This window comes from Polypterus senegalus, chromosome 15 (genome assembly GCF_016835505.1).
Source record: "Polypterus senegalus isolate Bchr_013 chromosome 15, ASM1683550v1, whole genome shotgun sequence".
NCBI classification, from domain to species: domain Eukaryota; kingdom Metazoa; phylum Chordata; class Cladistia; order Polypteriformes; family Polypteridae; genus Polypterus; species Polypterus senegalus.
This window is the reverse complement of record NC_053168.1, coordinates 77174826-77194389: the sequence shown is the minus strand read 5'-3', so window position 1 is coordinate 77194389 and position 19564 is coordinate 77174826. Positions and strand designations below refer to the sequence as shown.

Genomic DNA, 19564 nt, shown 5'->3' with positions numbered 1-19564 from the left:
TGGAGTCATTTAAATGTTCATCTGTCAGTCTTGTTCTGAACTTTGATTTCATGACATTCACGTCTGAAAAGACAGACTCACACAAAGTAGACATTTTCAGAGCTGCTTAATGAAGATTCTTATAGTTATCTGGCTCTACTAAGCTCAAGAAATGCTAAGAATGCTGTTGAGACTTTAACTGCACATTATTTTGATGGTTTACTAATATATAATACATAAAATCCAATGTCTGTCTGTTTGTATGTCTGTCCGCTTTTCACGAGAAAACTACTTAACGGATTTAGATTTGTTTTTTTTTCTATAATTTGCTTGAACATTCCAGTTGATTTTGCGACTTCTCTTATTTTGCTATGTATCATAGTTCGCTTGCGGTACCAATTTATTTGCTCGAATCCGAGTGAGACGCAGCGGGCCGAAGGGAAGGGCCTTCCACACTCACTCGCCAGCATCGGGGCGTGTTCCTTAACTCTGCTTGGCTAGCGAATGAGAGAACAATTTAATTCAACTTTGTTTAATATTTAAAATAAAGTGTTACTTAGGTCTTCATGAGTTTGAGTCCGGATATTCTCTTAAGTGTATGCCACATTGAAAAGATAGATTGCAATTCAGATTGTGGATCGTGATACTTTTTTGGAAAGATCACTCACCCCTAATTTGACTAATCAAGTTTTCAAATTTATGTAGGATTCATTAGCCCTTTGGCGAGCTACTTAGAAAGAGGTTGCGAGCTATCGGTAGCTCGCGAGCGATGTGTTGGAGACCCCGGTACATATTTCCTGCTGAATTAAGGGATTTCTGCAGACTCTGAAGTCAGCCTCTCTGCTATCTGTCATCAATGCACCCTAACAGTCATGAGATAATCAGCAGACCAGCATATAAGCACATCTAATAGATCACACTAGTAAACTCCTACATGGCTGACCTAGTATTTAAGATGTGTAAAACGCTTTATTAAAATAATCTGCTCAACAAAAATGTCAATGACCAGATATTTCACTGCATGTAGTCATTAAAAATAATTTAATTCAGTCTCCGAATGAATGAAGTAAATCATCTTCATTGGACACATGCCAGAAAAGGAACCTCTGCCGCCCCGCCCAATGAAACTGAATAGACTAATTAAACTGATACAAAACTTGACATAGGGAATCGCATTGTGTTTAATAGTGTTGTGATGTAAGATTTTGCATATAACTTGATAAATGTTTTGTATGTCTTTATTTATAATTTAGGCAAACCAAGTGGTGAGAGGTATTCATGTTTGCCTTCCCCCATCCCCCTTTTTACGACTGTCTCTTTGTAATTTTATGACAGGATTTGGGGGGATGTGTCTTAAACCAGTTTGATCTCCCACACAAAGCCAGGTTGTGTAATATATGGTCTTCCGGGGGGTAGGGCAGGAGATAACATGTTCTATTTCACCCATTGGTCTGAGGTATGGCTGTTTGGAATTGGCTTGTCTCAGAGGCCTTCAAGTACCGTGATACCCTATTGGTTCTAGGAATTGGAGAGAACATCTATAAATGTACTTGCTCAACCACATTCTCTCTCTGACTGACCCACATATGATGAAGAAGCATCTCTCTCTCTAACTGACATATGATGAAGAAGCATCTCTCTTGCTAACCTGTGATGATGAAGACAACACAATGAAGAGCACAGCTCAGCAGCCATATTGAACAGACATGTGGCTGAAAGCTGAGCACCAACGATGCCTTAACTAGAGACATTTTAAGTAACTACAAGTCTGTGTGCCACCTGAATTACACATCACCATTTTATCAGGTTGTATGGTTGCCAATATTCAAATGTACTTTGCATTTTGTTATTATTTATGAATATTATCAGTAATACATTATTTTATGTGTAACTTAACTCCTGCTTGTCTTTTTACTACATCTAATTGCCTGAGGTTATAGATATAGAAGGGAAGGTGGGGATGGTAAGTCTGTGAGATTAGGTATTCTAAGGCTACATATTAATAATACAATAGGGGACAGTAGAGCAATAAATATATTACTCTACCAAGATAAAACAAATAGTAATGGTAAGGAGGCCAAGAAAACAAACAGTTTTTGACCAGGATTTTAAAATGTCTTTAAATTTCTAAGTTCATACATTGTAAGACACGTGCATTTGTAAATTAAATATCCATAGTCCTCAGAAACACATTTACATAGTTTTCACGCCATGCAGTATTAATATTGTTATCAGATTACAGAAGGATTCTTAAATTCCCTCAGATTCGGTAGGTTACTCCATTTGGCTAGATGACCTCTTTGTTGATTTTTCTCCTTTTTTTCCTTCACCGTTTATGATCCAATGTTATGTTTTTATATACTTAGGTGGCACTTCCAAGTGTCAAAATTAAGATGACTGGGGAAAAGTCACTCTTCCTTTCCAGGAACCTTAGGGAGTCAGAGGTACTTGTGGTGGTCCCATGTCCAGCTGTATAATGTGACACACCCAGCAACTCAGTCCAGCTAGTCTGTGACTCACCCTGACTAAATCAATCAGGTTTGCTTTTGTCTTAAGTTTTAGGGGTGGATTCTATGTGCATGAGAGCTGACAACCGATGAGTACCCATCCATATGTACAATGCATAAGATCCAACAATGATGAATAAGGAATGTAGATGTTCTGTACATCACAAACAGAAGATGTCTGATGGCTTGTGTTAAACATACCATGACAGAAAAAATGGTAATTGTGTCTGAACTTGCTTTACCTCTAAAGCATTTGTACAGCATCACTATGATAAGGCAGCAAGCTATTGTCTGTCAAGAAAAGATGTGAGCTACTTTGAAACTGTGCCGGAAAGTCATAATATAATAATGTAATTTGACATGTCCTGTGAATTCTAGTCATGTAAACTGACATGCACCAGTGAGAAGATTGGCAACTGCTGATGAGTATGACACCCCCTCCAAATAAAGGTTGTGTAATGTGATAGCAGTTTTTGCAACCAACATAGCTCTTCCCTATCTGAAATCACAACCACACTCAGCATCATGTGGATAAGCAAGTAAATTAATGAACTATATGAGTAAAAGATGATGTTCCCTACCCTGACAGATAGTGCTACTGTTATCTGTGAAAAGAACCACCTGCAACTCAACATCAGCAGGACACAAGAACATCAGCAGGACAAAAGAGTTGGTGTTGGACTTTTGGCATGCCAAAGAGCCTCTGAGACCAGTTGCCATTGATGGAGAGGATATGGAAGTGGTGCAGAGCTACTAGTATCTGGGGTTCACATAGACAACAAACTGGACTGGGCTAACAACAAAGTGACACTGTACAAGAGGGGCCAGAGCAGCCTTTACTTCCTGATAAGATTTAGGTTTTTTGATATGTGCAGCAAGTTGCTGGAAATGTTCTAGCAGTCCAAACTGGCCAGCACATTTGTCTGTGCTATTAGCTTCCTGATGAAGCAATGAGTGCAAAAGACACACAGTGCCAGAGCAAACTTATAAGTAAAACCTACTCTGTCACAGGGCAAACCCTGGGCATACTAGAAGCTATTGAGGAAAAGTGGATGACATCAAAATTGGATGCAAACATGGGAAGTTACCTTCATCCCCTCCAGGAGGTGATCTCTTAGAGCAGTTTTAGCCACAGGCTCATTTCACCACAGTGTGCTAAGACACGCCTTTGGGAATCTTTTCTGCCTACTGCTATCAGGCAATTCAACGCTTCCTCTGGACATCATGAACTAAATGCTTACACTCTTTAAATTCATTTTGCACTTTCTGCACAATATACATTTATTTATGTATGTTTTCTTTGTTTTTTATATTTCTGCTGCAGTATGCATCTAAATTTCCAATTAGAACTTATAAACACACAGTGAACATTATTACATTCAACTTTACTAATATCAACAACAAAGTTTAGTTACTGCATTGTTCCCAATACAGCGTTTGATAATCCTTTGTCTGGTTAATCTGGTTGGAAAATGGTCAGATGGATGGATTGACTGTGTCAAGAATTTTCTTCAAAGTTAGCACATGCACAAAATTTGAAGTTTTCTGTTTTATTCATTTCATTTTAGATTTTGCTGGCTGCAGTAACGGTGCAGTGGCCTTACAATTTGATCACTGTCTGTTTGGAGTTTATCTTGAATAGATCGGCTTTCCTCTAATATTCCAGGTTCGTGCAGGCTGTGCCAGTCAGTGACTTTAGGACTGTATATGAAAGGTCAGGCGTATTTGCTTCTTCATTGTATCCAATGCTGTCAAAAAAAACTCCAGGCCACAACGACCCTGAATTGGTATATGCCACATTCTGAAAATATATGGATGAACAGCTGAATTTTAGCCTGTTCACACTGGCACTTATTAGTTTGTATAACAATAAACAGTCAGTTTATTTGTGATCACCGATTTCATCCCTTGGCAATGCCAATGCTTCAAACCCCTATTTGCACTTTGTCACAGCAGTTCACATGATTCTACCTTATCAGCCGCTGATGATTATCACCTGGCCCAAAGTTTTTTTCTGTGGGAAACTCAGCAGCCTTCTAGTTTAATGTAAAGAACATGGAAAATGTATGTGTCCTAGTTAACTGCATAATAAGCTGAGCATATACATGCAAGTAAACTGTTTATACAAATACGTGGAAAGGGTCAAAGTGTCTGCAAGTCTGTGCAAACAATGTGTGAACAGATTACACTGCGTGTCTGTGAGTGAATGAGAAATGTCAGTGTGCAAACGTTGAATTATGAACTTAAAATATGCATTTGTTATAAGATTGAATTTACGACCTTGTCAAAATAAAATATGTATATGTCTTAATGAAATGTAGGTCTGTGTGTCAAAGCAAAATATAATGTACAGTGCAGGCGTTCCCAAGGTACTGTATATAAACATGTTTATTAATAAAGCAATTCGTTGACAAGTTAGCACAGATCGAATAAACAATTTACAACTGCAAGGAATATCTTCCGCTGTCTTGACAACAGCCTTGATAAAACACTGAAATGTTGTACTGATTTCTACAGAATGCACAAATCGCAACACTTACACTAAACTGCGGGCTCCGTATTAAGCGTGTGACCTGTTTTACTTGGACACCTTAAAAGTGTTAACCCTGCTACTTACTACTTTTGACTTCAAGGTTTCACTTTTGATACATTTATACCTTAATGCTGCTTCCTACTATATACTTTGGAAAGTTACAAAAAAGTTGCAAAGTACCGATATGTGGCAATACATTCTGCTAACAACTATAAAAAAGGAATGCATTTCTCATACCTTTTTGAGGGTTTCTCTCAGTGCCAGATGGTCTTGTGTATAAAGCTCACTGTCTAACACTTGAGCGCTTGCATTCGTATTATACTTAACTGCATCTTTACCAGTGTAATTCCTGTTAAGTACGAGCCAGTATCCCGGTGAGGGTTTCTTTACTGACTTTGAAAATAGAAAGCGCAAACTACCTCCACAGAGAGCCATCTTTACTGTGAGCATTGCGCATGTGCAGAAAGGAAGGTTCCGCTTTTATTTGATATGAGCTGCCCTGACGCTGAGACGCGTCTTGAATAGGGCTGCTGTTAGGTGCACGTTAAACATTAGACAGAATCGATTGACTGTTTCGCCAGGAAACATTCCTTTTTGTTTGGAATAATGTACTGCAGCAAGACTGATTGAGCCCTGCAATATGAGACTGGATTTGGGTAGGGTTGCTAGATTAGAAAATTAGAAATACGGGACACTCTTAAAATCTCTCTCTATATTACTATATTAAATAAATTTATACATGTCCTCTACACACCCAGACCAATATATTATTTAAACGGATTTCAATGGGTTATGAGGAAAACAAAAGTAAAATCATTTGAAAATTATTTAATACAAGCTAAAACAAATTCTGTAAAAGTGAAATCATTTGAAAATATTTATTTAATACAGACAACAGAGAACTATTATTATTATTTAACACAGGCAGTTAAAAAAAAAGTGGGCCGTGAAAAGTAATAACAACACACTTTGTATGTTGCAGTGCTGATACAGAACTGCACAGCAGCGCGGCTGGAGAGCAAAACGGTAAAGAGTGTCGCTGTCATCAGCCAACCATAGCAACTGAACAAATTGTAAACAGGCAGCAAACACTAGTTTCCTCGTTACATTTGGGTTATTTTCATCAAGAGAATCTGAGAAAAGAAAGTATAATTACTTATAAAGTTACAAGTAAGTATCATAAGAAGGTAGCAAAAATATATTTTTATTACGAAATTTAAAAGTGAACTAAATACGGGACATTTGGGTGTCCCTGCAAGGTCAGTACGGGACAGAGAACAAAATTATCAAATATGGGACATGTCCCGTATATAAGGGACGTCTGGCAACCCTAGATTTGGAACGCCACGAATTATAACCAGTAGCCGTCTGCGCTCGCGCCCATGAAAGCTGATTCTGTTGCACCCTAACATTAAGTAGCATTTTAGAGTTCATACACTTAGTGTTAGTAAGTGACGTTTTAATAGCAAGTATCGCTTGCAATACATGCTACGTAATTAATTATTATTATTGTATCTGACAACATGTTTATACTGTACTAGCTGTTGAAATCGTAGAACTCAGAGTTAAAGTTTGCAGTGCACTATGCAATGTATAGGTCTCTGTTATATACCATTTGGTATGGGATTCATTAATGTGGGGTTATTGTTTTGTGATGGTCATATCTTATTATTACAAATGTTTGTGATGAACCATCTGTTGAAATGACAGAGACATAGAAAATTGACTGGTACACGGACAGGCACGCAGGCACTTATCCTTTTATTAAGGTGTATAAACATGTCTAATACTTAATATGTGGAATCAGAGCTGGGGGACAATCCCAATGTTGGTCCAATAAGCATCAAATGATGTGTACTGTTTTTTTACAATACAAAGTATATTTTCAATGGTTATCCATGAACCTATATTGGAATTGAGTTGTTCAGAAAAGGCTTGAATAGTTGATGTATAAAAGTGATTAATAATGCTGTTTACAATCAAAATAATATTACAGTAATCTTCAACGTGAAACGTATTTTTGGATTATGGTTTAAATGAGTTCACTCATGTATTGGATATTTCATATTCAGTCCAAACCACTTACAGCAGCATTGAGGAGAAAGAGAGAAGCTGGGAGAATGCTCCGATTACAGCACGTTGCCGCACCCAACATGCAGTGAACCACCCGGATTGAGATACAAATGCAGCTGTGCATTGAAGAAGAATGAAAATTAATTGTACTACAATTTAATAAGTTGGTTTGCTGTGATTATTTGAGTAGAAGGGAAATTACCTGTAAATAATTTCATTGAATTCATCCATCCATTCTTCCATCCTTCTTCTAAATCCACTTATCCACAGTAGGGTCATGGTCAACTGGAGCCTTCTTTCTTTTCCACATATTAGGTTATAACTTGGTGGTCAGTTTTATTGGAGGCTGACATAATCATTAGTATAGCTGCCTCACGAATCCAGCATGGGTTTGAATCCTATGGCAGGTTTCTTTGTATTGACTTTGCAGGTTTTCCTACTGTCTACATCAGGGGTGAGCAATGTCAGTCCTGGAAGGCCGCAGTGGCTGCAGGTTTTTGTTCCAACCCAGGTTATTAATGAGAAGTTAATTACTGCTGATGAAGCACTCATTACTTGAGCAACATTTTAATGCTTCATTTTAGTTGTCTTGCTTGTTAACATTTGTCACCCTTAATTGCTTATTTTAGCCTTAAAACACTGCCTTAACTGTTTTAATTGCTCCCAATTAGCAATCAGATGAAAATAGCAAAAGAGCAATTCTCAATCTAACGTGTGTCCATTTTTTTTTATTTGGAAAGAAACTGAAAAGAAAAAAAGTAAAGGACTGAGAATTTCACAGTTGTTTAAGGCTTCAGATCATTTGGATCATATCATTGGTAAGTGAAAAGATATCTGCAATGTAAGAATGACTTGACAAGACAGAGTTAAAATATTAACAAGCCATAAAACTAAATAAGATCTGATATTGGTAAGGATTGGTTTCTAATTAAGCAATTGGGTTGAAAAAAACCTGCAGCCACTGTGGCCCTCCAGGACTGACTTTGCTCACCTCTGATCTACATGGTTCCAGTTATCCTTTCTCTTTCCAAAGATATCCATGTTAAGTTAATAGCTGATTGTAAACTGGCCTTGTGTGAGGTCATGTCCATTCATTTTTACGTGTACAGTGATGTTCTTACCCGTTTGACCAATGCAACACATCCCACCCCACTGCTGTACGACTAGTTAAATGTGGACCTTACTCTGAGTCCTATGGATTCTTCTTTTTCTAAATAGGTCTGATCCTAGAAAAGATCCTTAACCCAGTTGTGACCCAAATGTAAGTGCCAAAACAGTCTGGGAAAGAACAAACAAATATAGTGTTTATTTACCAAAAAAAAAGATGATTGCACAAAACATTAAAAGAGCAGACAAAATGCTAATTCAAATCCTTCTGGTGTTAATTGTGCATGATTGGCCATTGCCATGGTTTGATGACCTGTGCAAGACTGGTTCCTGCTCCCACTAAATTAGACTAAGTGGGTTTAAGTATGTTATGTATATGGTGCATTTCATTCCATTATTTTTCTTTGATGACTTTGGGTGATAGTGAAAACTCCCAAGGAACTTTATGGCTGTAATAAAAATACATTATAGTTATACAGTGAGTAAAAATATAAAGGTAGTTGAGGTAATTGGGTGATTCTACTCCTTACAGTAATGGAAACAGATCAACCTTACCATTGCTGTACTTGGCAGATCCTATACTCTTTTTTTTTTTTTTTTCCTTCCTGATAATTCCTAAAGAACAGATTTCTGCCTAATTCGTTTTTTACTTTCTCATATATGAAGTATAAGGAAAGTATTGTAATCATCCAAAGATTCGATGTTGATATTTTGATGAATTGCGACGTTTTAGACCTCCCTGAGTCTGAAAATACCATTTTTGGAATTATGTCTGAGTGCCTGCGTGCCTGTGTGTGTGTGTGTAAACACGATAACCTGAGTACATTTTCACTTAGGGCAGCCAAACTTTTGGGCTATTTCCACTAAACGGAAGTGGTGCTTTACCTTTTATTCATGCAGCTGCAGAGTCCAATTTATTCAACTTTACTAATAATTGTTTAATATATTATTAATTTGATTTGATTTGTTCTTGATGGTTTTTCAATATACATAATATACAAATATAATCATTGTCTTGAGGTTTACTCCTCAAATATCCATCCCCATATCTGAGTATACGAGAAAATCTAGGTGAAACCATGCCCCCTTTTTTTTTTGTTTAACCAATCTGTCCCTCGTATCTCATTCAATACCCTATTTAAACTAAAAATGCTAAAGTTAGTAATTTTTTTTGTGTTTTTAAAGTAATTAATTTACTTTGTTTTATTTAAATCTTCATTAAACAAGAAATATCACAGAATATGTCAATGACTTCCCCAATTTAATTAAAGACATTGGCAATACTTTTAAAGTATACAAATATTCAAAGACATTGCCTTATTTTTTATTTTTTTTGTCTTCACATAAATCTGCAGTTTCTTAAAACTGAGCTCGGATATCAGTTTTTTTTGTATTTTTTTTTTTTCACTACATAGGGTTATTCACTGTATGGACATATGATTAATTATCAATTACTTGCCAATTACACTGAGCTTTACTCTTTCTAAAATATAATGGTGCTCAGTGTATCAGAACACACTAAGTTAATTAACTAAGTGAGATTAAATAGTGAATAGATGGAAACTAGAATTTTTTTTACTCAGATATTTCAGAACTTCTTTTAGGGGTAGGAAATCCTGCAGATAGCATTGAAATTAAACAGACTCAAATTTCAAAGACCTTAAACTTATGTTTTGTTAACTCGGATATGATCTTAAGTGTTATTTTTGGCTTTTCTTTTAATCGTTCTATAAGTATTAATTTACAGTCAAAACTTTGCTGTGTCACTGTTGCAAAACCTGAGATCTAATGCAATTCCTTACAGTTCAAAACACGGAAAATCTAATGCTATACAGTATAAGAATATCAAGCAGAGCTAATCAATGGAATGATTTGGTTTCACATATTTATTTTATTCTTTACTTTTTTCTAGGCATCAGTTCAGAAAATTTAGTAGAAAAGTGCTTGACAAGAACTAAAAAGTGTGGTCAAATTATTCCATTCATCTATTTACCAAACCAATTTGCATTTCACAGAACAAAGTCATTGGATTTATTAGGGGCCGACACTTATCTTCAAATCTTCGACGCCTGTTTAATGTAATATACTCACCAACTAAATCAAACACCCCAGAAATATTATTATCATTGGATGCAGAAAAAGCATTCGACATGATTGAATGGAAATACCTTTTTACTATTTTGGAGAAGTTTGGGTTTGGCCCGAACATTTGTGCATGGATTAAATTACTGTATACTAACCCAGAAGCTTCAGTTTGCATCAATAACATTTGCTCAGACTACTTTAAACTAGAACGTGGCACAAGACAAGGATGCCCTTTGTCACCACTGCTGTTTGCAATTGCCATTGAACCACTGGCAATACATTGTCGAAATACTGATCAGATAAAGGGGATTAGCAGAGAAGGACTGGAACAGAAAATCTCATTATATGCAGATGACATGGTACTGTATATATCGGACCCAGAAAATTCTGTGCCTGCAGTCTTAGCAGCACTCACAGAATTTCAAAAGCTCTCTGGTCTCAGAATTAATCTGAATAAAAGTGTACTCTTTCCGGTGAATTCGCAAGCATATAATATTAGATTAGACACCCTTCCTTTTATCATTGCAGAACAGTTTAAATACCTCGGGGTAAACATCACAAGTAAACATAAAGCTCTTTATCAAAAAATTTATGTCTGTATGGAAAAAATTAAACAAGACTTGCATAGATGGTCAACCCTTCATCTCACACTAGCTGGAAGAATTAACACTGTTAAGATGAATATTCTTCCTAAGCTCCTTTTTATTTCAAAACATACCAATATACATTAATAAATCGTTCTTTAAGCAATTAGATTCAACAATAACCTCATTTATTTGGAATTCTAAACATCCACGCATCAAAAGAGCGACCCTACAAAGACAAAAGGCAGAAGGCGGCATGGCTCTACCTAACTTCCAGTTTTATTACTGGGCGGCAAATATACAGTCGATAAGAACCTGGACACAAATAGAAGAACATACACAGGCATGGACCGCAATAGAAGTAAAATCCTGCAGTACTTCTTTGTATTCCTTGCTTTGTGCTCCAATAAACACACGTTATCGGCAATACACTAATAACCCAATTGTGCTCCACTCACTTAGAATCTGGAACCAATGTAGAAAGCATTTTAAGGCGGAGAAGCTTCTTTCTGTGGCACCTGCAAAAGAACCACCTCTTTCAACCCTCACAAACATATGCAGTTTTAATATCTGGAAAAATTTGGAATTAACTTGCTTAGAGACCTTTATATAGACAACGTCTTTGCATCCTATGAACAATTACAGTTCCAAATTTAACATTCCAGCTACAAATTTCTTTCACTATCTTCAAATCAGGAACTTTGTTAAACAGAACCTTCCAGATTTTCCTCATCTTGCACCCTCATCCACGCTGGAAAAATTATTGCTCAATTTCAAGGAGTTAGACTCCATCTCTACAATATATAAAATCCTTTTACAATCCCTTCCTTTCAAAGATCCAAGAGGACACTGGGAAAATGACCTCTCAATTAATATATCAGAAAAGGAGTGGAAAGTAGCAATGCAGAGAATTCACTCAAGCTCCATATGCAAAGCATACAATTATACAACTCAAAATTATATATCGAGCACATCTGTCTCGACTAAAACTCTCAAAATGTTTCCAGGGCATGATCCAACCTGCGAGCGTTGCAGCCAAGCCCCAGCCTCACTAGGTCACATGTTCTGGGCCTGCTCCAAATTAACATTATTCTGGACAAAAATTTTTAATTACCTCTCAGACAGTCTTGGACTCACAATCCCTCCTAACCCATTAACAGCTGTGTTTGGGGTTCTTCCAGAGGGTCTTAAAGTGGAGAAAGACAAACAAACTGTGATTGCATTCACTACACTGTTGGCACGCAGACTTATTCTGATAAACTGGAAGAACCCAAACTCTCCTCTTTTAAGTCAGTGGGAAACTGATGTGTTATATTATTTAAAATTGGAAAAAATCAAATACTCAGTTAGAGGATCTGTGCAGACTTTTTTCAAAACATGGCAGGATCTAATCAGTAATATTTTGAAATGATTTATAAAGCACAGAGAATTTGTTGATTTAGGTATTTTTAAAAGCCTTAAATTTTACACGTTTGGCTTGCTCTCTCTCTCAAGGGTGGGGATCGATCTGTTCTTAGCATAATTCTTTTTTTTTTGTAAAACTTGATTGCTATGTATTGATTGTAATAAAATTAATAAATAAATAAAAAAAAAAAGAACAAAGTCATTTATACACCTAGATTTACCCACACTAGAGGCATTTAGAGTAACTATATTAAACTAGTGTACTTGGAGAAAACTTTCACATAACCAATGTGTATGGACAAATATAGTGATTGAACCTGGAATCAAAGCAAGTTCCCTAACTCTGAAATGGTGGCACTAATGTCTACACCATGCAGTCTTTGTTAATTTTCTTACTCAAGTACCTTTGTTCTCCTCTCTTCGCTGTTGATCCAGCTTTCACGGAGGGTGATGAATCAATGTGTTTTTACTTTTGACTGTGTTTGTTTCTGAAACTTTTGCCATGTATGAAAAAATTTCTGAGTCTTTGCTTTATTTGTGATTGTGCAATTCCATGTCTGATCCCCAACAACTTACATACTGTATGTGTGCAAATACCTTGTCCAGGCAATAAATGGACAACATTTATAGTAACTTACCTCTATGTAAATCAAGTCACTTAAAAGAACTTTTAAAGAAACCAATATAGAATATAAGGGAACACACCATGGGGATTAACATGTGAGGAGTGCTTCAGGAATAGGGCATGGCTATACCTCTCTCGCTATGTGATGAGCAGAATGATTCCAAGCAACAGACTCTAGTAACTATGAGTGTGATATGGATTGATGTAAAATGCAACTAATGTGGAATATATTGTGCAACAAGGAACTCCCATCTGTGAAGGAAGCTTTTGGGAGCAAGTCTTGTTGAAGATTTTCAAAGTAAATCCTCTATGGCTGTATTATCCAGATGTCAATAGTGCACTAAGAGAAAGAGAGAGAGCTCTTTACTCTAAACATTGTTAGCACACTGCGAACATTCACTTTTTAAAGGACTAAATATGCTCAGGGAAGATGTATCCTTGTATTTATTTATTTACTTACTTATTTTTATGTATGTGTGTATGTAGGAGTACTGATAGGGATAATTATGAATTCACTTAACTTGACTAATGTTGGAGAAATTATTCATATGATGTGATGGGAGGAGGCAGCCTTGTGAAAATTGTTTTACTATTTTACTGTGGTATTATATTAGTTCTGTTTGTTTTCTTAAGCTTTTGTGATGTCATTTGTTTAGCAAGTGGATGTTTTTAATAAGTGTTTCTTTTAGGGTACTTTGTGATATGTGCCACCTTGTCCTGTTTTACTAGAATTTATTTTAAATTTCTACTTCTAAGTTTTTAAAGCTGTGAATAGTTTATTTATTCATCCACCTATTTTCTGAAGTTCTTATTTCTGTATAGAGTTGTGGAGAGACAGAAAACTAACAATAGGGTTCAATTCAAGAACCTGTTCTGGATAGGAAAGTTTATCTCAGCATCAGGGCATGATTACCTAATATGCAGTAATTTGGGGCTGTGAAAGCAAACTGGTGTGCAAAAAAATAGCAATGTGTAGATAAGGAGAAAGTTCAAACTCTAACACAGTAATCAAACCATGTGTCCAACCTGGCTGGCTAAAGATATGAAGCAGCAGCACCATAGTCTGTGCCAAACTGCTACTCTTGATCATTTTGTTCAGGTTTAACTGTCTTCCTTTTAAATTTGGAATTGATTATAATTATCTCATTTATGAACGTATTAAGCTGCTTTAGCTTCTTCTTATATTACTGAACTTGAATAATGATTACAGTACACAAGCTTGTACTGCCAGAAGATCTGAGGGATGTCCCATTTTTTTACAGTCATTTTAAAGAAGATGAAAAAACATTATTTTACTATCTCTTACTTCTGTTTGAACTAGAGATATGGTAATATATGTTTCATTATTGTTTTTCTGTTGCATTTCTATTCACTGTTTGAACTTTTTGTCTTAAATTATCCATTTAGAAATTAACGGCAGCATCTCTTCTGGTTAACTGGAGTATCTGTCTCTATTGCAAAATCTGGGGGTAAAAGAGGCTTTCTTTCCTGTTATTGATGGAAAATCATCTTTAGATTCCCTTTGAAAGCCTACATCTATATACAAGAATGAAGTCATTCTTACAGACAAGCTTCAAATTCAGGAGCAACAATGTAGATTGATCTCCTTTTTTGAAAACCACACTCTGTAGACTGAGGTGGTCTGGGCATGTAAATTGAATGCCCCATGGTGCCTCCTAACATTCTTTACCAAATAAAACTCATCAGGAATACACCCAGCTTCACACACACAGAACTCACTGAAGAGATTATATCTTCTAAGTGGCCTCTGGAGTTTGCATATTCTCCAGGAAGAGATGGGAAATGATGCAGATGACTGGGTGGTAACAATTGGACTTTAACAGTCATGATGGTCACACTTCACCTTCCGAAAGAGAGGCGGATAATGTCTTGAAACATCAGCCAACATCATACTGTACATGTCCTCAGTCCCTTCTCATTTATCCCAAATAAACACCACTCAAGTAGACAGAGTTAAATAAGCCAAAGATGTAGCTGCACTAATAACACAAGTAACATGAAAATAACATACATTAATATACATAAAACAAAATAATACAATAGACTAACAATAAAAGGTAGCCAATATTACCCATTCTTCTGTACAAATTAACAGTAGTTTTCTTCATTTATCCGTTTAGTTGAGTACAACTTTCGGACACTTTATGGATCACTGATCTCCATGAGTCCTGCGGTGGGTTGGCACCCTGCCCAGGATTGGTTCCTGCCTTGTGCCCTATGTTGGCTGGGATTGGCTCCAGCAGACCCCCGTGACCCTGTATTCGGATTCAGCGGGTTGGAAAATGGATGGATGGATGGATGATCTCCATGACTTCCGATCTCTCATGGCTTCTTTCAGTTCTTCTACTGTATGTTCAGTCCAGTATATTTCTTGATAATATCTAGCTTCAAGTTCTTGGGCAGCCTCTTCCTCTTTTACCACTGACCATTTCAAGCATGACATCTTTATCAAGCTACCTGCTTTGTATGATGTAACCAAAGTAGAAGAGATTTTGCTTTGTTACAGTATCTTGGCCTTTCGTAAGAATGTTAGTTTGATCCATTCCAGAACTGCTTGGTGCATTACTCTGGCTGTCCACAGAATGTGTAGCAGATGTCTTCAGCACCACAGCTCAAATGCATCGCTCCTTCACCTGTCTGGGATAAAGATCACACTGACCAATCTATATTTATTTGCCAGGCTGATGTCTTTGCTCTTCGATATGTTGTGCATACTGACCATTGCATTTCTTCCTAGTGCCGTCCATCTCTTAATCTCAGGGATACATTCGCCATCGCAGTCAAACTTAGAGCCAAGGTCAAATATCCAACTACTTCAGTTTCCTCATTGTTGATCTTGATATTGACATTTGCAGTTTTTACTATTGTTGTTATTTTTGTCTTTTTGATATTCAGGCGCAGTCCAGCCTTCTCACTTTCTTCTTTGACTTTCATGATCAGTTGTCGAGATCCTTCTTGTTTTCTGCTAGCAGGGTAGTATCATCAGTGTATCAGAGGTCATTGATGTTTCTGCCACCTATTTTCATGCCAATCTTCAATTCATCCAGATGTGCTCACCACATGCCAGCTTCTGTGTACATGTTGAAAGCTGCTGGTTGCAGGATGCATCATTGGCGTGTGCTCTTTCCAATCTTTGACAAGTCCATGTTTCCATATAGCCAGCTTGCACATCTGGTACTTCTCTATCGATGGTTGTACTCAAGCATTTTTGGGTAACCTTCAGAAGGATTTTGCTTGCATGTGGTGTCAGAGCTATGGTGCGGTAATTCTAACAATCCATCATATCTCCCTTCCACAGAATTGGGATGAATATTGATCTTTTCCATTCTTTTGGCCACTCACACATGCTCCATATGTGTTGACATAATGCTGTTAATGCTGCCGTTTGTATGGGTTTGAGCAATTCCTGGGGCTTTTCGGTTAGCTAATTGCTTCATTGCCCATATGACTTCTTCCTCCAGAATATGTAGCTTCAGTTCCAGTGTCTCATTCTCCTCCACCAGATAATTCTGATGTTCACGTTCATATAACTTCTCTGTGTATTCTTTCCACTGATTACATATTGGTTGCTGGTCATGTAATTCCTGCCTGCCTACCTTCTCTGTTTCTGCGATGCTGATGGTCAGATCAGAAATCCACTGGGCTGATTTTGATGGTCTCCTGTACAGGGCATATTCTAAAGCTGTTTTGAAAATACGTGCTTTCAGTTCTTCCCACAGCTCGTCTATGTACCTTTCTTCCATAGGGAGGAGGTTGAATCTGTTCTTTACTTTGCCTGTATAGCTATGGCTGATCTTGTCTGTGTCAGATTTCTTTGTGGCTGCCATTTGTTTGGTATTTCAGAATCTGAGTTTGACTGTGGCTACCAGCAGTTGGTGATCTGATTCACAATCAGCACTAGAGAATGTCTTTCCTGCCAAGGCTGATCTTTGGTACTTCTTTTGACACAGGATGTAGTCGATTTGGTTCCGCTGTTCTTCACTTGGTGATATTTAAGTGCACAGCCCCCATTTAGTTTGTTCAAACCAAGTGTTGGTGATTGTTAAGTCAATATTCTTGGCAAAATTGAACTAGTTAGTCTCCTGCCCCATTACGCTCTCCTAAATAGAACCTTCCAATAATTTCTGGTTCTGCCATAGTGCCCACTTTGGAGTGGAAATCACAAATAATGTAGATAATGTCCTTATTGGTCTTTTTGGCTTAGGGCATCCTGAAGTTTGCCATACAATTCTTCTACTTCTTCTTCAATTGTGTCTGCTGTTGTGGCATAAACTTGCAGAATTGTGACGTCACAAGGTTTCCCTCTGATTCGGATATCAATTGTTTGTTCATTGAATGTTTAATAACTCTAGGTGACTTTGGCAACTTTCTTGTTCACAATAAAGCTCACACATCGCCTTCTGGTGGTGTCATTGCCAAAGCAGTACACTATGTACTCATCAAAAATTAAAGAAACCATTGCCAGTGCAATGTATCTCACTGATGGCCAATGTGTTGGAGCTCACTCGATTCATTTCCCTTTTACGTTCCATGTTTTCTGCAGTATAGAGTGGTCGTTTCGCTGTACGGCCATATCAGCAGATAGGCATCCCAACAGATTTGTCCAATCCGCGTCATTACTGTCCCAGCTACTCTGACCTTCTTATTTCTCTTCTCCAGTCGCATTTCAGGTCCCATCCAGACTGGGTGTCCTACTTTCCTATACTATGTTGGAGTCATTGTTGAGTTGTTGATCCATAGAATATTTTTGCAGAATACTGGGATAGGTTGCCAGGTCTTTCCCCAGGCTAGAGCTTTTTAGCCAGCCAGGCATGCTGTTGCTACCTCCAACACCACAATGAGAAGAATGGTTAGACTTTGAAGGGGGCAAATTAACAGTATTTCTACCCAAATTGATAGTATCAATTATTTAAACAAAACAGTTAAATATTAACTGAAAAAGTTATTTTTTAGTCCAAAAACATTAGGTGAAAATATTTAATCCAAAGATCTGTGGAACATAAGGGTCAAAAGTTGGTTAAATCCACACAGGAGAAAACTGCAGCTAAATCAACAATTCAGAAAGTGCTATCCCAAAACATAAAAACAAATAACTGAAAAATGGACAAACCTAACTTATGAATCAGGTCACCTTTCTTGTTCAGTTTCAATCAAGTTTTAGATTATCCTCTCATTTTATATTATAAGCAATCATTCAAATTAATTTCCTGCTAAATTCATGCTGTTTCACTTCCTTCCTCATTGTTATGGAAAATGTTCTCCAATCAGAAGTCTCTACCTTGTAGGATCCTCAAAGCTTAGCTGCCTGTGACAGGGTTTGTCATATCTACTTTCCTGTTCATCATCTTTATGCTTGATCTAAAGGTGGATGCCTGGAGGCCTGAGAGTTCCATATCTGCTTTCTGAAGATGTTCTTCTAGTTTTTACCTCATCCGACTACAAGATTCACAGCCAGGTGAGACACATTTGTGATAAGAATAAAAAAAAACCGTATGATTAGTGTTGTTTTCTTGAGACCGAGTGGCTTGCTGTCTGCAGGGGAAGATGTGACAATGTGAAATACCATGGGATGCTGTTTACTATTACTGGTAGACAATGCTGTGAAACTGACCAACAGACCAGTGCAATAGTAGCAGTACTGTGGACTTCCTACTGGCATTGGAGGTGACACAGGCTCTTCATCCTTGAACGAGCTTTATATTTACTTTTCATTTTAAATACCTATCATCACCTATGGTTGCGATCTTAGAGTAATGAGTGGATGTATAAGGTGTTGGATAAAAGTGGAAAAGTTCTTCCATAAAAATGGAAGAATTGAGATTCTTGTGCATTTTCACTGGTTACACTCCATGTGACAGATTAAAAGAGACTAAGAATGTCTGACCCTCTGATGGAGAATGAGTGATCATGATTGAACATCTTCACCATGACAGGTAGCACAGGCATCCACTATAGGATAGCTGGTATTGTATTTCCATCTAGAGAAAGGAGGATGCCTGGAAACTCCCAGGCGTAAATGCCCTTTTAAGGGAGAAAAAGATAAAACAAGTGGAGTCTGCATGTCTGTGCATTGTCGTATGGATATCTTCCATAGACTCCAACATCTAAAAGTAGGTATATTGGTTGGCAAATCTGATTTGGACAAGCATGAATATACAATACATAATTTGTGTCCATGTTAAGTTCTGATTTCCTCTCCCATGGCTTGTTTCTGGCTTGTGCATAAAGATGATTTAGAGCATTATCGAGGTGCCATGGTAGTGGAATGGGTAGTACTGCATCCTCATGGATCCAACATCCTGGGTTTGCTTTCTGCAGCTGGTGGTTGTCTGTGTGCAGTATGCAAATTCATGTCATGTCTTTATGAAAACCAACTCTGGTTTTCCTCCCAAATCCTCAAATACAGGTAGGTTAATGACAGTTCTGATTTTGAGTAAATGTGAGTTTGGATATGTTAATGAGTGATATCCTGTGATGGACTGACATCCTGTCCAGGGGTTTCTTTCTGCCTTGTGATCAGTACTACTGGGATAAGCTGTAGCCCCCATGACTGGATTAAGAAGGGTTGAGAATAGTATATATTTTTTCTATATTATGTGGCAAATGAAAGATAATGTTTCTTAGATCAAAATCCCAACATGCAGTA

The 19564-nt window shown here is 37.3% G+C and overlaps 1 protein-coding gene across 1 annotated transcript in view; it reads right to left on the bottom strand.

The window, feature by feature from the left end:
- The window catches only part of zgc:85777 (uncharacterized protein LOC405871 homolog), a 56148-nt gene extending 50658 nt beyond the window's left edge, over window positions 1-5490 (bottom strand). The window contains exon 1 of the mRNA XM_039736700.1: window positions 5257-5490. Coding sequence (XP_039592634.1) covers window positions 5257-5469 — 213 coding nt within the window. The 5' untranslated portion in view covers window positions 5470-5490. The remainder of the gene's footprint in view (window positions 1-5256) is intronic.
- Window positions 5491-19564: the final 14074 nt, after the last annotated feature.